Source organism: Dendrobates tinctorius, unplaced genomic scaffold (genome assembly GCF_039654945.1).
Source record: "Dendrobates tinctorius isolate UK_male_01 unplaced genomic scaffold, ASM3965494v1 ptg000091l, whole genome shotgun sequence".
NCBI classification, from domain to species: domain Eukaryota; kingdom Metazoa; phylum Chordata; class Amphibia; order Anura; family Dendrobatidae; genus Dendrobates; species Dendrobates tinctorius.
This window is the reverse complement of record NW_027361759.1, coordinates 5,497,863-5,524,089: the sequence shown is the minus strand read 5'-3', so window position 1 is coordinate 5,524,089 and position 26,227 is coordinate 5,497,863. Positions and strand designations below refer to the sequence as shown.

Below are 26,227 nucleotides of genomic sequence, written 5' to 3'. Positions count from 1 at the left end.
AACAGTATTTTTGTCATTAGAGACACAGTGCTCACACATACACTGCATCAAATCTGCTGCTGTGTGAAGACATCAGTGACACAGAGCTGTCTCATTCACACAGCAGAGGCTTTGTCACACAACAGATTACATCAGTGACTGCCATCCTCTGTGCAGATTAGAAGCTGCAGACCCCCATCACTGGCCATCACACAGTCTGTTCTCACTGCTGCCAGCAGCCTGGGACAGTGAGGGAAGGAATTACTGATAATGAGTTATGTATTTTAATCATGGAGTGGCCCAGAATACAGGACGATTTTCCCTTTCCACAGAACACTGTTCAGCGTGTGTCTGGGGGAGGAGCAGCTGCTCTCTGCAGTGAGGCTGCTAGAGGGGGAGGATTTGTTACTGTGTGATGAGGGCTGCTTCATGTGGACGGGGAGGGCCTGTAGCTATGGAGGGTGGGGTTGTTGCTATAGAGGGCATGTTTGGAGTAGAGTAGGAGATTACGACTAGTTCTCATTTTAATGCTATAACACCCCCCCTTGGACGTTCTGTTCAGAATATCTAGAAAACCGTGCACACTAGTGACAGAAAGCAAATTACTTATTGTCAGCATTCTGCAGCCCAGATATGTACTGAGATTATGTGAAAAGCCCGGACAACCCCTTTAAGTCTCACAAATGAAACATCACTAGAAAACTCTAGTCGGGGTGTGAGCAGCTCCTCCAGAATCATAAGAGAGCTGCTCACATGACTAAGTGCGATATCTAGGCAACCATGCAGAATGCTGACAGAAAGTAGATTACAAACTGTCAGCATTCAGCAGCCTAGGTACACACACAAATTATACCGAAAGCCTGGATAACTCCATTAATTGAATAAAAAACAGTCTGGAACAAAAAAAACTGTAAAAGGAGGCCCGAAAAAAACCTTTGAGAAATGCTACCACCCTCCTACCCTGCACTACCAGTAGAAAAAAAATAGAAATTCCATGTTTTGTAGGAGTTTAGAGTTTCCTCTCAGTTTCTGCTCCAAAAAGACTGTAAAGTGCACACTAGGAATGATTCCTGAATCGTCTTCCAATTTAAGAACTAAAGTGTTGGCAGCCTTAAAAAGATATTGGGCCCGATAATTCAAAGCTTTCGAGCCAGAAATCTAAACCATCACAGGATGGGGGACATTCTTACTGGAAGGGAGCCATCCTTGCCAGGCATGGGGCATTACTACAGGATAGGAGCCAGGATGATTGACATTATTACAGGATGGGACCCACAAAGGGGGACATTATTACAAAATAGGAGACTTTACGACTAAAAGGGCAGGATAGGGTCATTATTACAGGATGAGGCCCAGAATGGGAGACATTATTTCAAGACAGAGGACATTACAGGATATTGGACATTATTGCTGGAAGGGGAGAGGAAAGGGACATTAGTACAGAATGGGGCCCGGGACAGGGGATATTACTACAGGTTGGGGCCCAGGACGGAGACAATATTACAGGAAATGGGACATTATTACTGGGAGGGCCCAGGATAGGGACACTAAAACAGGATGGGGCAGAGGACATTATTATAGGATAGGGATCAGGACAAAGGATCTTGTTACAGGGGCCCATAGATCTGATCACTGTGTGGATGGGGGTCCATAGGACTCTAGTCTTGTTTTTTTCCAGGTTCTGGAAACACCTGGTGAAAGAAAGAAAATGCGTGTCAGCTCTCTGAAGCCACTCCTGATGGAAAATGCTCTACACCAGGTCCTGTCCAGTCAGGTCACTTTCCACTGGAAACCAAAGAGAGTGACGCTGGAAAACGACAAAGGCGGCGGCAGGGGAATTACTTTTCCACCATCGCTGGAGTGGTGCTTCCAAGAAAACCAAAACTCCACCATGCTCTAAAAACGTCTCCAAAATCTCCCCCAAAACAGAGCTTTCCTGAATAATAATTATCATCGCTGTCCCCGAGGGGGCTCACAATCTAAAATCCCTCTCGGTATGTCTTTGGAATGTGGGAGGAGCCGGAGGAAACCCACGCAAACACAGGGAGAACATACAAACTCCTTGCAGATGGCCTTGGTTGGATTCAAACCCAAGACTCCAGCGCTGCAGCAGATTCTACTGGAAAACGCATTTTTGACAGCCTCAAAAACCCTCGGTGTGCACACAGCCTTACTGCCCTCACACAGGAGGTGACCACTCATGGCCTTGTCACTCGCTGACTTCCTTCCGTGTTGCCGGTGCTGATTGCTTGTGCTCTCAGAACCGGAACATGAAGAAGGAAACTCTGCTGTTCTGGAATCATCACTGTAAATAAAGTTACGTGAAAAAAAATTTCAGCGGTCTCAAGCGCGCCTGCGCAGCGTGCCGGCGTCCATGCCACGTACAGAATGCGTGTTAGGTACGTCACCTGAGGGGGGTGGTCCTGGTATCTGATTGGCTGTGACTGAAGGGTGACGCTGCCGGACAGACAGCGGACGGAGGGCAGAGCAGCACAAGTGTTCCAGTCATTGTCCGCCTCTCCGCGGGCGTTGTTTCTTCCACCCGAGGATCGCGAGCAGCTGCGCTAGGTAAGCGGGTGATAGGGTGTGCCCCCTGTGTGCATGTAGCGGACCCTGACAACCTGTGAAACTACAGGTTTCAGCATTCCCTGCATGTTCTACGCTGGAGGCCTAGAGCCTTTCTACATGACAGACTGACGCTATCTACCAGTCACTGTGCCCCCATTATGTCTGCGGCATAACACTGCCATATCGTGACAGGCGGCATGCCTGGTATCCGCATGTTATGGGGTCTACGTTAGAAATCCGAGGATGTTTACCTGTTGTGACAGGGTGGGGAATGGCGCCCCCTGTGCTTGGTGGTGCAGTACTGCCTGCATCACACCAGTGCACATGTGGGCCCCAGCTGCAGATATTACAGCCTAGGATCTGGTGACCCCCATCACTATTGTGGGGGCCTAGGAGTTATGTATGAGTGTGACTGCTGTATTTGTTAGAGATCATGGCCGTGACACGAGTGGCCAATCAACATGTTGCCGAGACGTGATGTCATTGGCCCATGGCTGTCTGCTCCCATGATGTCATCAAGCAGCCATGTACTTAAGAGCAAGGGGAGATGTGAGAGATTTACCCATCCTATCCAAGCTCCAGTTAGACCTTTGGGCCTAATTCATCCAGACCACTGTTTTTCACGTGATGAGGGGGCTTTTTTGGAGTCACACACTTTATATTCATGAAGAGGTGAGGCTTCGCCACGAATCTGGAGCGTCTGACAAGCGGCGTGGACCTCCCTGCACAACACCAGAGATGGTGAAATTTCTGGCTTACAGAACACCACAGCTCGTCGAGAAGTAGATGAGCCGGGGTGCCGTGCCTCCCACACGCCTAGAGTTGCTCAAATTTGGCACTGCTCAGTTACACCTAGAAAAATCACAAAGTGTTTACTCCAGATTCTGGTGTGAAAGCTTTGATGAATTGTGTTGTTTAGCTTCTGATCAGTGGTACATTTTAGGATTGTGTGTTCTCTGTAATAGATGTGCTAACAAGATGACCATTTTCGTGTACCTTATTAAGATTTCTGTAGTCAGAAGTCGTCCAGAGGTCCGGTTACATGCCCGACACCATGTTTGGTTGTTTAGAGGGAACCTGTCACCCCCTCCAGGTGACTTTAAGTAGAAGAGCCACCTTGTGCAGCACTAATGCTGCATTCTGTCAAGGTGGCTCTTTTATTTATGGTACCTTCCACCGCAGAAATAATCTTTTTAAAATTGGTCAGAAATACCTGATATTTGACAGGGGGGCAGGTGTTTCCTCATCTGATCGAGACGCCTCGCATCCATCACTCATGTCTTCCGGCGTTGTTTGCTCCGCCTCTTCATTTTTCTTTTCAAATCCTGGCACCTGTGCTGTAGTATGTATTCTGGGGCATGCGCAGTGACCGCTGCCCGTCCTCTCTCATGACTTCCTGGCCTTCTTATTGCTCGGCCAGAGATCCCGCCCCGCAGTAGCTTATGATTTAATTGCACTGCGGGGCTGGGAATCTTGGGCATTAGAGGCGCAGATAACTACTGTGCATGCCCAAGATTCCCAGCCCCGCAGTGTGAATAAATCATAAGCGACTGCGGGGCGGGATCTCTGGTCGCGCGATAGGAAGTCATGAGAGAGGACGGGCAACGGTTACTGCGGTTGCCCCAGAATTCATACTACAGCGCAGGTGCCAGGATTTGAAAAGAAAAATGAAGAGGCGGAGCAAACAACGCAGGAAGGGATGCTAAATAAAAGAGCCACCTTGACAGAATGAAGCATTAATGCTGCACAAGGTGGCTCTTTTACTTAACGCCTGCGGGGGGTGACAGGTTCCCTTTAAGACCCCTCTGCCTCATCAAGTCCACAGGGGATCCTGGTGACACCTTCTCGCCATCATTTGTGTCGAAAGTGACGGCATCTTCTGATAACGTACATACCGCAAGGAGCGTATACGTAGGACTATAGTGGCACTGTAAGTACAAGGAAACAATCATAGTCCTGCCATGCTGCTGCTCCCAGATCTATGGAGGCCACCTTCCCATTCTACACAAACGGATGTGATGAGTTTCAGTGAGAATCATTTATTTCATGGCCGATATTTCACAATACGTTGCTTAAAACTCCTCTGTGTGTCAGGAAATATAATCGAGATCACACTATAATGAATATCATTACATTAATTGTTGCCTACACACTAGTGAGAAGCCTGGCACCATACAACTAAAGTCACAGAAGTAAAGTATTGTCTCACATAGCTCAGCTTGTCATGGGTGATGTGTATGATGTGAGGTGGTGCATTCCCAAGGTCTGGAGATTGGTCAGTGGGTAACCGTGTAGTATGTGGCCCCACCGAGTCCACCCTTACCAGATCCCTCCTGACTTTGGCTTTTGTAAGAGGGGATGAGGCTTTTTATAGGACTAGTGGTACAGCTGATGACATCCAAGTGCGAAAGAGGGTATCTGTGGGAGCCTCAGGAAATTAAATGTGTTCTAATGGAGAGAAATACCATGCTGTAGACTTTAAGGGCCAGTTAAGTAGTAAAATATCTACTATTTTCCCCCTAGTGTGGCTCCTGCTTTACCCCTAAAGCCAATCTCCTCTGACACATCCAGAGCCGGGAATATCTGTACCCATCTATCTATTCTACACAATTTATCTGTCCTCCTCAGACGGCTCTTATGTATATTAGACTAAAACAATCCATAAGAGAGCAATACTTAACTTTTAGGTGTCCACATTTGTTTTGCCGTTGAATGCCATCTATTGTTCTCTGATATCACTTATTTCATACTGGGAGAGCCTGGACAAGAAACCGTCTGTCCTCTGTATGTGATTGTAGCTGTTTCTTGGAGTTCACCAAGCCCTCCTCTTTATGCTGTGCACCTTATATAGCTGTTTAAACAAATCTTGTTGGCATCGTGAGCCCTCCATACACTCCGGATAGATGTTAGCTGCCGGGTGAATGATCGGCCATCTGTCAGCTCTCCTTTACTGCCTGTGTTCTATATATGAGAACGGCTGCTGGACATTGCTGTGTGCAGTTAATCTATTGAGGACAAAAAGCTCTGTAGTTCAAAGTCAAACAAGCTGGATCTATAACTCCCCCCAGAATCAAGTCTCTGGGGCTCCCATGCACATTGGACTGATAGCCAAACATGTTCTTATTGATGTGTATGGGGCGGAGGCTTTAGTATGTGTTTGCAATACCAGAGGAGCTTAGGCCACAGACACTACTTCTGTGTGTCTTTCAATCATGAGATCAGGAATTCAAAACATCCTATTCTTCTTTTCCCTCAATCTGCTGTAGAGGGTGAGTTGGGACACCGCTATTATCAATTGATGAGTTTTCAGTCATCTGAAGTTTGACGAACATTTATCTGTTGTCTGAGACCCTTAATTTTTCTACCCTTGTTTTCCACAGAATAGCTTGTCCAATGTAAGGGTATGTGCACACGGTGCGGTTCTGCAGTGTTTCTGCACCTGCGGGTCCGCAGCAGATTCTGCTGCGTTGTACAGTACCTTTTATTTCCTATGGAAATAAAAAAAAAAAGCTGTGCACATGCTGCGGTTTTGCTGCGGTTTACAAACCGCAGCATGTCAATTGTTTGGTGCAGAAACGCTGCAGTTTTATACCTCATCCATTATGAGGTGCAAAACCGCAGATAAACCGCAGGACCTGAGGTTTTCGCTACAGAATCCGCAGACCCAAAAAACTACGTGTGCACATAGCCTTATTGATACAATGAACGCTGAGAAGAGGCCAGGATTCTCGGGGTGAGACCTGTAATGACACAGTATGCTTTCGTCACTGATCTCGCTGCACAGGTGTGAGATCACCAAGTGCTGGGAGCAGTGCTGTGTGTGATTACTAATAAGTCTTCAGCTTTCATTGTGTGGTGGGGTAGGTAGTACAGCAGGGCTGACTCCACTGTTAGTGTAGAGCTTCTAGAAGTATTTGTAATGAGACAAAGCTCTGCTAGGTCTCTCAGTCAACACTGACTGCAGAGAGATGAAAGCTGTGTGAAATCATACTCCTTTCTGCTCCTAGCACATGGTAATCACACACAGCTCTGCAGTGAGATCTGCAAGGAGAGCAGACTGTCTGTCATTACATGTCTCACACTGAGCTATAAAGGGGGTGTTTTGCTTCTTATTCCTGTATGTTATGCTTCTAATTGGTCTTCCTCATGCAGCGGAAGCAGTGGATGCCCCAGTGAAAAATCTCTAGTAATACCCAGTTGGGCTTATCATAAACAACAACCTAAACTTTTCAAGCTATTCTTTCTGCAATGGAGAGAGGTAAATAAAAAAAAAATAAAAAAAAAAAAAATGTTTTACTCCGCTCTCCAGTCACTGTTCCATGATGTGGCCAGTTTAATCTCCTCAAATTGGTGAAAGGTTGTCTTTAGGGTATGTGCACACGTTGCGGATTCGTCTGCGGATCCACAGCGGTTTTCCATGGGATGTAGAGTACCATGTTATCCTATGGAAAACAAAAACCACTATGCACATGCGGAAAAGCAGCGGTTTATGTTCCGCAGCATGTCAATTCTTTGTGCGGATTCCGCAGCGTTTTTACACCTGTTCCATTATAGGAATCCGCAGGTGTAAAAATGCAGGCAAACCGCACAAAATCCGCAGTAAATACGCTGGTATTTTGACCTTTGGATTCTGTGTGGAAAAATCTGCAGACGAATCCGCAACGTGTGCACATAGCCTTAAGGTCCATTTACACTGCATGATGATGATTAACTGTTTCTAGGAATTCTAGTTTCACGCAGTCTAAACAGGCTGCTGATCACCTCACAAATGAGCAAAATGCTTGTTCGTCAGGTGAAATAATCTTTTGTGCTGCACAAAAAGGTCATCGTTCTTGGGGAGCACATTCTTCTGCTTAGGCTGGTTTCACATGTCAGTGTCTCCTTTCAAATGAATGGGTCTATGCATGTGTCAGCGTGTTTTCACGGACCGTGTGTCCATGTGCAAAACACACAGACATGTCCATTTTTGAGCGACAGCACAGCTCACACGGACCCATACAAGTCAATGGGTCCATGTAAACACGTACCGCACATGGATGGCGTCCGTGTGCCATCCGTGTGCGTTTTAAAAGTCATAGGGTTAACATTGAAACAAATTGTTTCAACACATGGATGCCACAAATTGACATACGGACTTCTCCGATACCGATTTTTTTTCCAGGACGTCCTATCCTGACAGCACCATGGGGTTGTCCTTCCTTCATCACAGGGACAGGAAATGCATGAGAGGGTAAAAGGTCCCCTCCCACTCTGACTCCAGTGTTTTTCCTGTCCCTGTAAGGACAGACACGAGAGCGCCGCGGAGGAAGATAGCCGCGGCATCCAAGAAAAGCTTACCAATGGGCCAGGGAGATCGAGGTCCAGACACCAGCTCTCCCCGTCAGATGGTGCGAGGCGGCACCCCCCTAAGGGGGGTTCTCCGCCAGGCATCCTGTGAAGCGCTGCTCTGGGACTTGGAGCCGCTTCCCCTCAGCGGGGCTCTCGGCGTCACATGCCGCATCATCCCCAGGCCCGCATCACTTCCGGGCGCCAGATGACATCTTCTGGTGGCATCCCAGCGTGGACGGAGCAGCGACGCGGCTGGGGCAGCGGCGGCTGAAGCGGCAGACGGCGTGAGGATCAATCGACCCACTCAAGACAAGGTAGGACGATGGGGTGGGTCAGTGGCACGGGACACCGCCATGGAAGGCGCTGTGGAAACCTGGCGATCACCCTGAACCACCAATGTCTGTAAGTTGTGGACAGGATGGACATACTTAAGACAGGAGCTTTAACCAAAAAGCTCCTGTACTTTGATAGCAAAAGACAGCCCCGACTCCTGCAGCTTCAACCTCCAGGAAACCAGGCAGAGCTAATACCCGTGCCAGCATGACTGCATTTGTCAAAACGCCTAGCGTTAGCCGGGCAAATCACCTGGACTGACGTCTATGCTGGGAAGGAACCTCGGCGGCTGCAAAGGAGGATGCTGAGAATATGAGACCGCAGAGGACAGGGCTTGAGATTCCCCCTGTGCAGTGGGGGAAACTTCACGCCTAATACATCTATCCCAGGTGCTGACAAGTCCTTAATCGCAGGTCGCACGGAGCTGAGATGCGCATAGGGGTCAGATAGGAGGTCCCAGGATGACTACCTTCTCAGTCTTCCACCCCACACTAAGAGGTGTTAGGCTGAGCAGCTGGCGCTAGTCAGGTGTCAGCCGCTAGGCGGGCAGGATGAGAGTCCGGTCGATCATCGGACGAGTATAAATCATTCTAGAGGAATGGTAGGACGCTGAGAAGCAGCTCGTTGTTGCCTGAGACTTCAGGCTCTCCTACCGTCAACCAGGTTAACACTTGGGTTGGAGTTCATAGGATCAACAACCCAGGGGGGTGTCAGGGAACACTTCAATTCCCTTCGAAGATTCCTCTAGCCCCAAAAGACCCAGGGACAGGCTCCTAAATAGGGCTTGGGTCTGCAGTAGCAGATAGGCCACATCGGTCGCCAGATCCACGTATCTAGGATCAACCAGTTGGAGCAGCCACCGGCTATTCTAGGCTGAGCGTGAGTGCATTCGTCAGGTGACAGCCGCTGAGCAGCATGAGCCTGGGCTGGGACCCGAATGGGAGACAAGCCCATGCTCGGAGGTCCGATAAGTTACAGGGGAAACCCCTAGAAGTGATTTCTTAGAGGACCTTTCCCTGGGAGAGTTGCAGCTAGATTCCTGTTGGACGCTTTGGCCGTACCGGTGTGTTTGCAGCTAGGAATAATTCTGTACCCAAAACGGCTCGCCATGCCTTATGGATGAAGATCTGGTCAGGGGTTTACCTTTCAGACAGGAAGGTAGTTGGACCGGTCTTAGATACAACACGGAAGAATGCCACTGACATTAAAAAACGGTCCTGTGGGAAAGCAAAGGTTTTCCCTTCAGAGGTCCCGTCCTTTCCAAAGGCAGGAAGATAGAAAGAGGGTAAATCGACTCTCTGGTATCACCAGAAAGGGGGGAAGAGTAGGATCCCCCTTCTCACTCAGGACAAAGTTCCTCAACAGGCAGTGACACCATACTGGTTGGGGGCGCCTCAAAACACTTCCTGGAACCAAGGGCGCATCCCCCAGAACCAGCGGATCCTGAATACAGGTTCCCAGTGCTATACCTGCGAATTTATAACCCCCCCCCCCCCCCAGCACGGTTTGTAGTTACAAATCCCGGGCCAAAACCCTTAGACACTATATGGGCAGACGTAATAGATCTACTAAGATCAGAAGTAATGGTCCCGGTTCTAGGAACACCTCCGGTGGAGAGTCGGACCATTATAAATTTAGAACCACTAAACCATGGGATCCGATACAAATTTCGAATGGAGTCCCGAAAACCACCATTTCCTGAATAGTTCAGATCGCCACAACAGGCACAATAGATCCAGAGGCGCATACTATCACGTTCCCATCCACCCTCACCCTCAGAAGTTCCTGCGGTTCGCACTGGAAATAGGAAGTGAATACTACCATTTTAGTTTCAGGCTCTGCCTTTCGACCTAGCTTCAGCACCCGGGGTTTACGAAGCCGATTGCCAAGATCAGGGCACACTTAAGAGGCCAAACCTGTAGGACTTTCTCAGCATCAGAGCTAAGAAAACAACTCGATGGGGTAATCGCCACGCCTGGAGACCTAGGATTGGATCCTGAACAATGCAGCCCAGTACCTGGGAAGAATTCCTGAGAGTCTCGTTAGATCTCAAAACAAGAATCTCGTTTATCGGAAGAAAGAAAGGAGGCCATCAGGAACAGGGTTCATCAGCTATGGCGAGATCAAATATCCAAAAGACTACACTAAAGGTCCTAGAGACCCTGACAGCAGGCATACCCTGCGTAAAGTGGAACCAGGCTCACACAGGAGTCTACAAGGAAATTCAGTCAAATAGGATTGAACAGCAGACCGCTCTGGACAAAGAGACTTGACCGTCCCCAGCCTAAAATCATCTCTGAGATAGGGAACGGGTCACAAGATCCATCAGCCCAGGGGACCTCGGATCCTATCACCATACAAGACTATCAGCACGGACGCCAGCAGGAAAGGGGGGCCCATCTGGAAGGTACCTTCATGGACATGGCCGGGAAGCATCAGTTCACAGTCCTCAAACTACAGATAGCTACGAGCAGTTGGGAGACACTTAAACGAAGCCGGTCGAGTCCACAGGGCCAACTTAGGAAAGCCAGGTCAAACATTGTAACCACAGTATCTTTCCTACACCACCGGGGGAAAGCTTCAGGACCTGGCAGCCCGCACCTTCACCTGGGCAGAGAACAGGGTTCGCTCCATATCAGTGATACACCTGCAGGGCCCAGGAACAGTATAGCCGACTATTTGAACAGACAAGAAGTCTGAGCCACCGAGTGGGAAGTGAGTGAGGAGACATTCATAGGCTTACGCCATCAGTGGAGAAGCCCTCAGCTAAACCTCTTCGCGACAAGGAAGAGCACCAAGCTACAGAGATTCTTCTCTCGGTCCAGCAGACCATCCAAAAAAGGGGTCGACTCCTTGAATTGGAGATGGAGTGGGGGACTGCTATATGGTTTCCCCCTATGCCTATAATACCGAGAGGCCTCAGAAAGATCCAGGGAAAGGCGAGTGACGCTAGTAATACTCTTCGGGCCCAGACGAAGTTAGTTCCACCTCCGGAAGAAGACTGCTCAGGAAGGACCGCTCCATCTACCAACGCCAGAAGATCTACTTTCCCAAGGCCCAGTTCGGCACCCAAATCTGGGGAACCTACAGCGGCAGCATGGATCCCGAGAGAGGGATCTTAAGATCCAGAGGTCTCTCTGACAAAGTGATCTCAACGATGCAAACCAGCTGTAAGCCCGTTACGAGGGCAATCTATCATAAATCTGGGAGAAGTTCTGCTCAGAAGGTGGTAGTATCCCCATAGATCTTTCTCGCCCAGAGATCTCTCAAATCCTTGACTATCCCCTGGCAAGATTTAATAAAGATCTAAGTCCAAAGCACATTGGAAGTTCGGAGAGCAGCTTGGAGTACTCTAATTCACCTTGGCCTCTTATCCAGGGATGGCTCGTTTTACAAAGGCCATACAGAGATTAAGACCCACAGTGCTCTGGGGGACCTAAATCTGGTACTTACCGCTCTACGCAGACCGCCATACGAACCAATATCAGAGATAAATGTCACAAGACTTACAAAAAAAAAAAGAAAAGAAAAAAACGTTTTGGTAGAGATCTCCTCAGCCAAGCAGCTGGGTAAAAGCCAGGCCCTGTCAGTCCAGAACTCCTACATTCAACTATTCAACGATTGCATGATACTAAACGGAACCCAGGATTCCTCCCTAAGGTAGTATCTCCCCAGAATTTAAACCATGATATAGTCCTACCCTCATTCTGCCATCCACGGAAAACGGAGTAAGATTCTTTCCCTCATTTGTCGTCAGACGAGCAGTCACATGCTACTTAGAGGCCACTCAGGAGTGGCGACAGGACTCAGAATTGTTTATCCAATACAATGGTAGAATAGGATTGATTCTATTCTATTGAAGGCGCATCTACGCACACCCTGGCAGGGTGGATAAGTCAATTATCTCCTCAACATACGACACTGAGGGATTACCTACCAGGGACCTTAGAGCTCATTCCACTAGGGCGATAGCAACATCATAAGCAGAGAAGGCGGGAGCCTCAGTAGAGCAAATATACTGGGCCGCCACTTAGTCTACACTAGACACTTTGTGTAGACACTACAAACTGGACACGCTAGCAGCTAACCAGACGACCTTCGGTCGGTCGTAAGATGCTAAAAGCAGTAGTCCCACCCTAAGCGAATTCCTGCTTTGGTATTCCCCATGGTGCTGTCAGGATAGGACATCCTGGAAAACAGAGATTAGACCTACCGGTAATGTTATTTCCAGGAGTCCATCCTGACAGCACTGGTAGTTCCCTCCCGAGGATTTGTATTGGTAATAATATGCTTGTACTAAATCTAAATTGCATCCATACTGGTGTGGTACTTGGAAAATCACTGGAGTCTGAGAGTGGGAGGGGACCTTTTAACCTCTCGTGCATTTCCTGTCTCTGTGATGAAGGAAGGACAACCCCATGGTGCTGTCAGGATGGACTCCTGGAAATAACATTACCGGTAAAACTAATCACTGTTTTCCGGTATCTGAAATATCAGGATGTGTGAAACTGGCCTTAAACAGGACCTACACTGCTGAAAACAACGTCGACCAATGCACGCAGAGCACATTACAGATTGTTCAGTGCGGTCTGATTTTGTAAACAGGCTATTCAACGACTGTCGTTTTGTAAAAATAATTTTTATTGCTTTATAAGTTTACTAGTCAAAGTAAACAAAAAGCATTTATATGAAATGAAGCAGAGTTGAAAATTAGTGGAGATGGAGAACATTAAATTTTAACTTATTGCCATATTTCCCTCTAGTGGCACCAGAACAAAATGCATGCTAAATTAATAAAAAAACTGAAGTTCCAGTCATTCTTAATAACATGGTTACTACCCCTGTGCCATACTAAATCAAACCCCATCCACTTATTCATTTAAAATTGTGTTATATAACCACAGAAAGCAGAAGATAGGACTCAAACACTAAGAGATAGGGGAAAGAGTACAGCAATCCTAAAAGCACTTGGTTGCTCGGAGCCAAAATAACATGAAATTGGTCCACCTTTGCATACAGTAAAGCAGTCATATATTCCATTCTGCGACTATCAGAAATTCTATTCAATAAGTTCTGCTAAGAGGGATGACTGGACTGTTTCGATTGAAATGCAATCAAACACCTAGCTGCAGTTAATATTATGCAATAATTTAGAGAAATTCTTTCCCATCCCTCTATTAGAAACATTTAACAGATTGCAAGCTCCAGACTAACTTCCACTTTTATACATAACAAAATAGTCCAAAACTAATAGCCACCTCAATTCAACATATTAGATCTCAATTTCTGCCACAAATTTGTGCAGACATAACAAAGGCAAATAGGCAAAAAATAGATAAATCAATAAAACCAATCATTTATTAATAAATTTCATTTCATTTTTTTTTTTTCATTTTTTTTTAGAAATTTCCTTGTAAAAAGAATTTTATGAAATTTATTAATAAATGATTGGTTTTATTGATTTATCTATTTTTTGCCTATTTGCCTTTGTTATGTCTGCACAAATTTGTGGCAGAAATTGAGATCTAACTTCCACTTTTGTATTAAAACTTTCACGAACTCTGAGAAACCAGCCACCACCCTTGGGCAGGACCAAAAGATGTGATATTGAGATCCGACTGCTGAGCCACAGCCCCAGCATGTGTTTGGGAACTGGGAGTTCAGTTTATGAAGCATCTCTGGAGTGTGATACATCTGCCAGGTGCCACTCCAGGGTGGTGTCTGGCTGTGGCTGCTGATCCCACTTGAGGAGACGGTGGCACGGCTGAGACACTGGCAGGCATGGCTTGAGACTCAGAACAAGCAGGCACGGCAGAGACGCAGGGCAGGCTGGCACGGTGTATGAAGGAACAGGTAGAGACCTGTTCACACAGCGGGTGTAGGTACAGGCAGGAAGGAACAGGGAGAGACCTGTTCACACAGGAGGAGCAAGTACGGATACAGGCAGGGAGGCGTGGAGTATGACGGAACAGATTTGGACCTGTTCACACAGGAGGGGAACCGCAAGGCTGCGGAGGAGAGCAGCAAGAGGTTCTGAATCAGCAGAACCGCAAGAGTACAGAGAACAGGCAGAGCAGGCAGTCGCAAGAGAGAGGAGCTCAAACAGAGCTGCAAGAGTGTGGAACATAAGACAGGGAGGACACAAGCAGAGACACAGCAGGGTAAGAAGCCAAAGACAAGGAGACAGACAGACGGATGTAGGACAGAGTTCAGGCTGGGTAACAGTACAAGACCAGTTACAAGACCAAGGACACAGGGAACAGAGTACACACAGATACAAAGCAAGGCTACGAGGTACAGCACAGGGAGCAGGAAATACTGCCTACTGGAGGGCGGCAAAACAGGTACGAGGCAAAGATAGGACAAGGACACAGAGACAAGGATATTCTGCCTCCTGGAGGGCAGACAGAGGGAACCAAGCAAGCCTAGGAGTAAGACCTCCAGAGAAGGAGATACACATAAGAGGACCTGGCAGGCTCAGTAGCAAGATACTAACTGAGTTAACACATTGCACAGGCCAGGTTCAGTGGGTGGAGCAGCGCTAAATACTAGGGGGCTCTTGGTAATTGGTCAGGGAGACTTTAGACAGGTGCACCCTGACTCCATAAGAACCAGAGAGTTCAGGCACCGCCCCCCCTATACACAGCCTGGAAACATGCAGAGAGCAGACATGAGACAGAGCATGGAGCTGGCAGCAGACAAATCCCAGCATGGCCTGGAGCAGTGAGAAAGTTGGTGAGTGGGGAATGGGAGGCCATGCGGTGATGCCAGCAGGGTTGTTACACATATCACAGTTTGTATCAAAGCACTACTCTGGTATTTTTGGTGTGGTATCACTAGTTCCTTGAAAGAATGAGGGGAGAATCCAGCTTCACGGGTACATCTTTATTCAGTGGAAAGATTTGGATTACATTAAACCTATCTTGAAGGATGCCTTTACTATTTTAGAAATGGTTTTAATGTACCGTATATACTCGTGTATAAGCCGAGGCACATAATTTTGCCACAAAAAACTGGAAAAACGTATTGACTCGAGGATAATTCGGGTATGTATTGCTCCTTATTCCCATCCTTGTCTGCGAGGCCCCTCATGAGAAATGCATTAAAAAACAAAAACATCCTACTTGCCTTCCCTGCGTGCTCTCGCAGCATCTTGTTCCGGTGCCAGCAGCTCCTGCAGCTGGGCGATCACATGTCCCTGCTCATTAAGGGAATGAATATTCACCACTCTCCATGCCTATGGGAGCACAACCCCCATCTGTGGACATCGGGCACTCAGACCATCCCCATGAAGTCGGTTTCTAACAGTTTGTGCAGACACATGCACATTTGTGGCCTGCTGGAGGTGATTTTGCAGGGCTCTGGCAGTGCTCCCCCTGTTCCTCCTTGCACAAAGGTAGCGGTCTTGCTGCTAGATTGTTGCCCTCCTACGGCCCCTTCCACATCTAGTGTACTGGCCTGTTTCCTGGTAGCACCTCTGGACACTACGCTGACAGACACAGAAAACCTTCTTGCCACAGCTCGCATTGATGTACATCAGTGTTGCTTCCTAAGTGGACAGTTTGATTTCACAGAAGCTTGATTTACGGGGGGTTATATTCTGTTTGTGTTCCCCTTTTTATTTTTTTTGAGCAGTGTACATTGCATGGTAGCGTAATAAGGTACAAGGTCATGATCAGCCTGGCAGGAGATGGATTTTGAATTTCTGAGAAAATCCACTTTGAGACTTAATGTAATATGAGACTGTAAGTACAACGTGGGTGGCCAATAGCAGGCTCGTACACCGTTCTCTGCGATACTCCCTGCCGCACATCACACCAATGGGCTTTAATTGATATCTCTTTAGCGGTCAGTTGTCATGTGCATGGAAAGATGTGGGCTCCGCACAGTATCCATCATCAGACAGTGACTCAAGTTTTGATGCACCTATACATCCAAGGTCGTGATGGGTTTAAAGAAGTTATCCACTACCCTAACTGGTTTCATTTTTGATTAATCTTGCTAGTATGTGCCAGTAAATGCATTGACCACTTCCTGTCCCCTGGCTTACTGTGTTCCAATACTACAAGTTCCATTTTGCATTGTAGTAGCCTGTCAGCCAGCACTTATCACACCCTTTCCATTCTCAACCCAAATTTCTATCTCTAACCTTTTTACTTTGATTACATGCACCCCACTGTGTTTGTTATGCAAATTTCTTCCCTTTTCATGTGAAGATGTCTGGGAGGGGATGACACCAGAGAGATCACACAGAATCCCACCACTTGTGAAGGATTACACCAGGGAGATCACCAGGAATCCCTCCACTGCCACCACATGTGATGAACCCGCACCTTGCCTCTCCGCCTGCTTTCACTATTATGTCAGCGAGATCACGTGGTATGGTCTCTTCACTTGCCCCAATGTGACTTTCCGCTTGGCACAGTTTTCCAGACACCCCCTGTGCACATTGTTCCAGGGAGGCACGGGGAGTGAGAGGATGTGGCCCATGAAGTCACAGACATGGCACCACACTCACAACCCTAACAGGTTGAGAGGCCCCTTTCACTAGCACCAGAGAAACAGAGCTCTGCCAGCCCTGTAGGACTGTCACCAGTTCCTCGTTACATATAAGCCTGGTCCGTTAACGGATTATATCAGGCCAGAAACCAGCCCCGGTAGCATGGAAAGTTAAACCGAGAAACTGACGTGTGGATTGAGATGAGGGCAGGCATAGGTTAAATTATAAATGTATTCACCTTAAGGGCACACTTGACAATACAATACACTATATACACAATGGCTAGACATATACAATGGTCAGATATGCAAATACAGATTGTGTTAGGCCAAAAGACATAAACAGAATGTCAATTACCGGGTAACGTTAGATATAAATATAGTAATAATATAGTAATATAGTAAAATATAGTACATGCAATTTACAAAAGAAAAACTTAAATGGTCGACATGACGCAGTCGAAAAGCATCGACTGTGTCATGTCGACCATGTAAATTTTTCTTTTGAAAAAGAAAAGGAAAATCCAGTCCTGTTGAGCCAGACTCCCAATTTTTTTTCAATTCTTCTTCTGTGTCCATGCCCTTATTTTAAAACAATAGCCTTTCACAGAGATTTCATTATAGCCCATTAGCTTTTGAAATGGCGATTGCAGCACTTCACTAGCAAATGTGTCAGCCACTACCCTACTGCTGAATCAAACTGTTTGCTTGATTTTCAGAAGGCAGCCAAATTGTGTCTTCAGAACACATGCTCAGGCAAGCTATCATTCAGTCCAGAACATCTATCTATACCCACTATCAGGAGCATAATGACAACTTCCTTTCATTTCATACTTCCCTTTTCCGGCAAAGGAATTATATCTGACAAAACCGAGGCGGCAAAAGAATCTCAATAATTCAGTATCATGTAATCCCTTTGGAGATTCTCTCATAGAAGCTATACAACGAATACAAGTATATTACAAAAGGTATTGTTTTGAAAAGCTATGATATGGGGGTGAAAAAGTAGTGGAAGACCCCTCTAAAGCCTTTACTAGCTTGCCCAGCAGTGCATTACTTCAAAGCCTGAGATGGGGTGTTGTCCTGTGTATGGTTTTCTTGAAAGAAGTAGACTTTTTCCTGTACCACCATTTGAAAAAGAAAAAAAAGTCCAACAAGCTCATCTGTAATAACACCAGCTCATAGCAGTACCCACCTCCACCTTATTGATATCAGCGTGAAAGTCTGCCCATTACTGATCCCGCCACTTCAGGAGCATCCTTCTGGTCTGTCAAGAGTCGAACTCATCTCATTAGTCCATAAAAACCTTTCTTAATAATCTGTCTTCAGATGTTTGTTGGCCCAGTTTTGACTTTTCAACTTGTCGTGATCTGTGATGGCTGGGTTTCAGCCTCCCTTACTGTGGCCATGACTCTGAGCACTGAACACCATGTACTTCTGGGCACTCCAGGCAGGTTGCAGTTCTGGAATATGACAGCACTAGAGGATAATGGGTTCCTGGTTGTTTGATTCTTAAATCTTTGGCACTTATTGTGCGACTGTACTTCTCAACGCTTTTTAGTGACCATGTTGACCATTTGCAGCAAAACTTTTGATGGTTCTGTGGTTACGCTCCAATTTCTTCACAATTTTAATAGTGCGGCATCCCTCTGTAAGGCTTACCGGGAACCTTCATCAGTTTTGGCTGCTATAAGATGTGGCCATCATCTTTCAGGGTTTAACTACAGCATTCTTTAATGCTGTAGATAAGCCCCCGTCCGACCTGAAAGATAAGAAAAATAAGTTTTATTTACTCACCCGAGGGAGGGGGAGGTCCGATGGGTGTCGCAGGTCCGGGTCCTCCCATCTTCTTGCGATGACGCCCTCCTGCTTGCTTCCTCTCTCCCGGCATCGCACTCCTATGCAGCCGTACTTATCTGCCCTGTTGAGGGCAGAGTAAAGTACTGCGGTGCGCAGGCATTGGGAAAGGTCAGAGAGGCTCAGCGCCTGCGCACTGCAGTACTTTGCTCAGCCCTCAACAGGACAGATAAGTACGCCTGTGATGTCGGGAGAGATGAAGCAATCAGGAGGACGGCGTTGCAAGAAGATGGGAGGTGCCGGACCTGCGACACCCATCAGACCGGACTGGACTGCCCCCCCTCCCCCTGTTGAGTATAATAAAATATATTTTTCTTCTTTCAGGTCGGACCAGGGGCTTATCTACAGTTTTATAGAATGCTGTAGCTGAAAGGCAGTGGCCGCATCTTATAGCGGCCAAATCAGGTGACAGGTGCACGTTAACAATTTTTAACTTTTCATAGGTAAATCCATTTTGAAAACCTTGATAAAGGGTGGTGATAGCCTTAGGCAGCACCCTCTCTATTTATACAAATGCACAATGCCTGATCAGCTTCATTCAATTAGCAAAGCCAAAGAAATTATCTGGAACACATGTTTTGTTTGTTTTAATGTTTTGTTTATTGAAATCTGCAAGTTACATCCGAAAGAAAGCAATCAACAGGGTAGCTTACAAAATTATTATATAACCTACAAATTCCACTTTTCGGGAGATAAACAGATAGTTTGAAATATCAATTCATGGCAAAAACTATTGATATATAGAGGTTTAAGGACACCAACAGCCTTAAAGGAACTTCCAGCAGCAGGATTATCTGGGTTCAAATCTGGGTTCTTCCCATCCACACGCCCCTGCTACATCACATATGCCATGATTTCAAACAAAGATGAAGAAGAACAAAAAAGAAGAAAAGAGAAGAGAAAAAAAAACAGTATAGGGAGTAAAGGGACAGGAGGTCAAGTAATTAGAGGAAGAAGTTGGGATATAGGGGTGGAATATAAGGGAGATAAGGGGAGGGGGGGGGGAACACCAGGCAACAAGGATTTCGTCCACTCTGATAAAGCCAAGCAAGGAGGCCACCATAGCCTTATCAACTTCTACTAATGGATCTGAATCGGGTCCATGGGTGCCATACTCTTTCAAAAGCTGAAAGTGAGCCATTCACCAAGGCAGCCAGTTTGGCTACTTGATATAGCATATCTACCTTCTCTTGCAATTGGGATATAGATGGAATGGTAGTTGACTTCCAGTTCATAGGTATCAAAAGTTTCGCTGCTGAAAGAATGTGTTGAGTCAACAGAGCAGTATTTTTATGTCCAGTCGGTGACAGAAAATTTAAAAGCACTATCTCCGGTGTCAAAGTAAGCTTTTTGCCCACAATTTCCCCGATATAATCCTCTACTAGTCGCCAGAACTGCAGCAGGGGTGGACAGGACCACCACATATGTAAGTATGTTCCCTCCGAATCACAGCATCTCCAGCATCTAGCAGAAGACCCCGTCCGCCAATAAGTGTTCTGCTGTGGTGTAATATACCATCTGGCGACTATTTTAAAGGAATTCTCTTGTGCTCTAACACATTGTGATGGGCCATGAGATGAATTATAAATGTGTGATATTTGATTTGGGGTAAACTTGAATCCCAAATCCTTTTCCCAATGTGTTATATAAGCTCTTTTGAGACAACAGTCAGTTATATTTAAAATCTGGTAAATAGACGACATTATCTTTTTGGGTTTATCCTTTGTTGCACAGAGAGTCTCAAATGCAGTCAGTGGGCGGGTAACGTCTGCTCCTAAAAGATACCGTGCCAAGGAGTCTCTTATAGAGCCGAATTGTATAAAGGTCAAGTTGGAAAGCCCTGGTTGCTTCTTCAGTTCCTGAAAGGAGGGGAGTGCCCCGTCCGCCAAGAGGTCATCAACCGCTACATTTGCCAGGGAACCGGGTTTGATTACATCATTGTCTCGGGAATAAGATGCATGTGGCATTATATCTGCCAACTTGAGTAAGGGGGACAAAGGGGGAACTAGAGTTTTCACCAATCCCTTCCATAATTTTAAGGTAGCTTTGGTGTGTATATTAGGTAGATTTTTGTTTATGTTTTTACAAGGATATGCCAAAAGGATGGATCTCAGGGGATAAGGTGCTAGGGCTTCCTCCACCTCAATCCACTGCTTATTGTTAGAAGACCGCAACAGGTCTACCACTCTGGTAAGCATTGTCGCTTGGTAGTACCTCATTATGTCTGGTGCACCCATCCCACCCCTTGATTTGTTTAATGTTAATGTCCTGTATGCTAATCGGGGCTTTTGCTTTTTCCAAACATATCTGCGGAATAATGTATTAATTTTAAAAAGATACGATTTGGGGATGGTTATAGGGAGCATTTGGAAAATATATATAAACTTGGGTAAGATTAGGCTCTTCAGTAAATTTTTCCTTCCCATCCACGACACATACGAGTCCCTCCATGGTTTCATGATGGTTTCTACTGAGGCAATTAGGGGGGGAATATTCTGTTGAAAAAGGTCTCTATCCGATCTTCCTATCTTTACACCTAAATATTTGATATATTGTTTTGGCCAGGTGAATGGGTATGTACTTTTTAGTTTAGCTAAGGTATTCGGGGATATATGTATGTCTAGCGCTTCCGACTTAGACATATTTACTTTAAAATTGGAAATTTTGCTATATTGATCTATAAGAGCCATCAATGTTGGGAGTCCCAGCAAAGGATTAGTCATCAAGACTAAGAGATCGTCCGCAAATGCCGCTATTTTATAGTGTGTCTTATTGATGCGAATACCCTCTATTCCCTCATGTACTTGTATGGCCTTTAAGAGAGGTTCCATTGCTAGCACAAATAACAACGGGGATAGGGGACAGCCCTGTCTTGTTCCGTTCTTTATAGTAAATGCATCTGTTGTAAAATCGTTAATCCTAATATGTGCTGTGGGCTTATCGTACATTGCCATTACGGCTGCTATAAACGCTTCGGGTATCTCAAACTTGATCAGCACTTCCCGTAGGTATACCCAGTCCACCCTGTCAAAGGCCTTCTCTGCATCTGTTCCAAGAAGCATCAATGGTAGTTTACGATTTTTTGCGTATTGAAGAAGGTGCAATACTTTATGGACATTATCCCTTCCCTCCCTTCCACCCACAAACCCGGTCTGATTTAAGGAAATCAAATTTGGCAATGACTTGGCCATTCTTTTTGCCATCAGCCCTGCTAGGATTTTTAGGTCCACATTAAGGAGAGAGATTGGCCTATAGCTACTACATTGTTCAGGATCCTTCCCCTCTTTGTGTATTAGGGATATTCTGGCTGTAAGCATTTGGTTTGGCAATGGGTGGCCTTGTAAAACTGCGTTGCAAACGTTCAATAAATGTGGGAGTAGGAGGCCAGAGAAGGATTTATAGTAAAGTGCTGAGAATCCATCTGGACCGGGCGCTTTCCCCTTCGGGCACTTTGACAGGGCGGACTGCAACTCCCCCAGTGAAAAAGGTCTAGTAAGATATTGTTTTTGGGAATCAGACAAGACAGGCAGTTCTAAAGTGCTTAGAAAGGACCTAGTGTCCATGCTTCTTTTAAGTGCGGAATCGGCGTTATCTTCCGGACGGAGATTATATAATTTCTTATAGTAGTCAAGGAATGCCCGCTCCATGTGCTCAGGAGCTTGCGAGCTGAACCCTTGTTCATTCTTAATTGAGTTAATCAGCGTACGTGACTGCCGCTTCCTCAGTTGTGATAACATTAATTTGGATGCTTTGTCTCCATGGACGTACATTCTGTTTTTCCATGTTGCATATAGCTTAGCAGATCTCGAGTTTAATATGTCTTTAAGTTGCTGTCTTTTTTGTTGCAGCTTCTCTAAGCTATGTTGATCTATTTTATGTTTATGTGTAAGCTCCAGCTGTGATATACTATCATAAAGATCCTGGATTTCTTTTTGTTGCAGTTTATTTAGAAAGGAAGTGATAGATATCAACTCCCCTCTGACAACTGACTTATGTGCTTCCCATAGTATCTGTGAGGAAATTTCTGGTGAAGCATTTTGCTCAAAATATTGGGAGAGCACTTTGTTTATACGTGTCTGTACCTCGGTACTTCCAAGTACTGACTCATTGAGCCGCCATACTCTATGTCGGGGAAAGGCTTTAGATAATGAGAATTTTAACAAAACCGAAGAGTGATCGGAATAAATATTCGGAATTATTTTCGCCTGTTGTATATTGGCAAGCATTTTACTGGATATAAAAATATAGTCTAAACGGTGGTAAGATTTATGAGGGTGGGAGTAGAAGGTGTAGTCTCGGTCAGAGGGGTTTAGATATCTCCATGTGTCAATCAATTGTAGAGATCCCAGTTGTGACTTTATTCTGTAAAGATCTTTAGGTGAGAGCGAACTTTTCTGTTTAGTCGTGTCTAGCAAAGGCTCTAATGCAACATTCAAGTCCCCACCCACTATCAATGCACCCTCTCTAAAGCCATCAATTTTTTTCAGTGTTGAGAGTACCCATCTCAATAGTTTTTTATTTGGTGCGTATAAACTGCACAATGTTACCAGGGCACCGTTTAGTAGACCTTTGACAAAGATGTAACGACCCTGAGGGTCCGCCATAGTTTCTCTTAGCTGGAAGGGCACTCCCCTTGCCACTGCTATTGACACTCCTCTGGAACCGGACTGGGTGGTTGTCGCATGAAACCATTTATCATAAATCGAGCTTTCAAAGGAGGGCAATTTATCCGGTTTGAAGTGCGTTTCCTGAATAAGCAATACTGCTGCCTGCTGTTTTTTGAATAGTTGTAATGTGTGGCGTCTAGTGTTTGGAGAGTTCAGCCCATGTGCGTTAAAAGAGATGAATGTGTGTACCTTATCCGAATCCATCATGTTTCTGTACACAGCAGCATCCTTGCAGCTCACGACGGGGACGAATCCTTGTGCCTATAGGTGTGGGGAGGGGGTCTAGGACAAGTAGACCAGACGAAAGAAAGAAAAGGGTAGAGAAAACAGAAAGGTAAAGAGGGGGAGAACACAATATTAACATTATCCATGTTATTATGTTGCACAATATCATTGACCAATATGCCAACGTACCATAGTTACCTACTGACATTGTTTCATAGAATGCCAGCTTGAGGAAAATTCCAATCAACCTATAAACTAAATATGAAATATGAAATGCTCCATTCTAGGAGAATGCCCAGTTTGGGCTGTAACTAAATCTAGGTTGAAACCTTACAACGAATTATTGGATAGATGTGGCAGCAGTGCTTACCCATATTTGGAAAAGCACGCCAACCCCATCAGATTTGCTTCAACCACATTCAATACCCCAACTGGGGTAGACACCAAGAAAAACTTAACTGCAAAATCTGGGTCTAACCCAAAGATCAAGTATTGTCTCTGGAGTCCTTAGGAAGCGAGGTCTTTGTCAGCTTCCTTTTCAGCCTTTGTGATTTTGGCGTCAGGGCTATCTGCCACGCCGGGTCATCTGGCAGCGGATGCAATAGGGTCGCCGAATGGAAGGACTCCAGGTCCGGGTAGGCCTCCAGCTCAATCCCCAAGGACTCACATGCCTCTTTGATGTCTTGTGATGTTCTTGCTGAGATACCTTTGTCTCCATTTGTGATATGTACTCCAAACGGGAACAACCATCTAAAACGGACGCCTTTTTTTATCAATGCTTCAGTGAACGGTTTCAAGATCCTCCGCTTCCTGAGAGTGCTGGCCGATAAATCCTGGAAAAGTTTAATTTGTGAGCCTTCATACGAGATCTCCTGCGCCTCCCGCGCTCTGCGAAGAACTAAGTCTTTTGCTCGATAATCGAGGAAGCGACAGATCACATCTCGTGGAGTTTCCCCTTGAGAAGGCCTCGGACGCAATGCTCTGTGTACTCTCACCAGTTCAATTTCCTGCGGATCTGATTCACTAAGTAGTTCTTTGAATATCTCTTGTGTTGCTTTCCATAACGCCTCAAAGGCCACCGTTTCAGAAAGGCCTTTAACTCTTATGTTGTTACGACGTTCTCTGTTCTCATGATCTTCTAGCACCGTGTGAATTGTATGTAGTTGGATTTCATGGACTTTTAAAGAGTCTAGTACAGCGTTCGAACTTTGCGTCATGGCAACTTGCGAATTTTCCAATGTCTCAAGTCTGTGGCCTTGAAGTTTTAGGTCGTGTTTTATCTCTGCAAGTTCTTGTCCTATTGGCTCAAGAGCTTTAGACAATATACGTTTGATGAACGAACGAGTGACTAAGGCCTCTCTCGCTGTGCTGCCCGTGTCAGAGTCACTCTCCGGTTCAGAATCTGAATCTCCTAATGAGGTCAAATCACGAAGCTTGGATGGTTTAAGAGAATCTGACGGAACCGTTTGTTTTGTAAGAAAGTCATCCATGTCTGTTTGCGTAGTGGACTTTGTAGGTTTGGGCATGCTTTTTTGCGTTTTTACGCTGGATCTCCCCATTTTTGCAGTTATCTAAAGCAGAGAAGAATAGAGCAGTTTGAAGATTAGAATTCCTCTCGCTGGCTATGAATTTAGCTAATGTTCCATTTTATGCCCAATCTTATAAGTGATAAACAATGGAAAGAGATGTCGTTCTGGCTCTGGTCACTAGATGGCAGTCTATAACCACTTTCTGCTGGTTTTCCAGAGAATCCTCTCTTATATTCGTACAGCTAGGTATAACATGGGTTAATTAGAAAGCAAATAAGGGGGGGATGAAAGATGTAGGGACAGCACTGGTGGGGGGGGAGCGCTTAATACAGATCTAAGGCTCCTTATATTACTCCCTTCTCTCCTCGCACCCCTCGGGTCAGACAGTCTCAGGCCCCCACTTGATTAATTGATTATCTCCTTTATTGCTACGGAGTTAGGGAGAATGACCATGCTCTCCTGGTCCTCTGTCCCCTGAATCAGACCCCTCTGCTTAAGACACTCCGTCACCTTGCTTCTGTTATTTCAATGTTACCTCAGCTCCAGGAGACGCTTGAATTCCTCAGATCTCTCTCACCGACTGCAGAGAGGGGAGGAGGCTGAAGCGTGCCGCTGCACGTCTATTCTAGGTCCCGGGCCGCGTGTCTTCTGCAAGCCCGACGGGACTATTTTCAATGCTGCGGCGTGATACACACTCTCTGTAGCCGTCCCCCAGCTATGAGAATAGTAGCGATTTTATGTGTCCTGGTCAGGGGGTTTCGCAATGGTACCTTATTTGCAGGGGAGGGTTAGCTCCGGGGTCTCTCTTATCTGACAGCCTTGGGTCAGGGGTGAAGTCCTCTACCCGAGGCGATGGTGCTGTTAGCAGTATATCCTTCCGCCACTCCGGCAATCTCCCGCCTGCAGGGCCACAGTTATATGAATCTCTTCTTTATCCCGAACGTGACTTGCCACCCAGGGTCTATGCGATCCAGTGGGGTCCTGGTTTGGGTTGTAATGCGGGGATGGTATAAAAAGAAGGCTCTGGTGATATTAGAGCCCCTTTTGGTGCATTTGTCCGGGAGCTCAGGTTTCCTGCTTCTTGCTCCACCAACGTTCAGGCTCCGCCCCCTCTGGAACACATGTTGATCTAAGTGCCATGTGTAGGTGCACGTTAACCCTGTAGCCATTATCAAACATAACCTAGGATAAAAACAAAATGTGGACATGCCCTGTAGTAAGTAAATAATATAGGGTACTTAG

General features: G+C 46.1%; 2 protein-coding genes across 3 annotated transcripts in view; one reads left to right on the top strand and one right to left on the bottom strand.

The window, feature by feature from the left end:
* Positions 1-2,369: 2,369 nt before the first annotated feature.
* The window catches only part of TFG (trafficking from ER to golgi regulator), a 44,820-nt gene continuing 20,962 nt past the window's right edge, over positions 2,370-26,227 (top strand). Inside the window, exon 1 of one of the 2 annotated variants that reach the window (XM_073586203.1) lies at positions 2,370-2,547. The gene's annotated coding sequence lies outside the window, so the exon portion shown is untranslated. The remainder of the gene's footprint in view (positions 2,548-26,227) is intronic. The other variant, XM_073586202.1, reaches the window with a different exon arrangement.
* LOC141098418 (uncharacterized) lies at positions 19,122-26,168 on the bottom strand. The gene is made up of 2 exons (XM_073586204.1): positions 25,756-26,168; positions 19,122-25,027 (listed from the first exon to the last, which is right to left on the bottom strand). Exon 2 carries the CDS (start codon positions 25,013-25,015, stop codon positions 23,942-23,944), a length of 1,074 nt encoding a protein of 357 aa, XP_073442305.1. The 5' UTR covers positions 25,016-25,027; positions 25,756-26,168; the 3' UTR covers positions 19,122-23,941.

What these genes read in the sequence shown, in the direction of transcription:
- LOC141098418 (XM_073586204.1), bottom strand. Translation starts at nt 25,015, where the DNA reads ATGGGGAGATCCAGCGTAAAAACGCAAAAAAGCATGCCCAAACCTACA.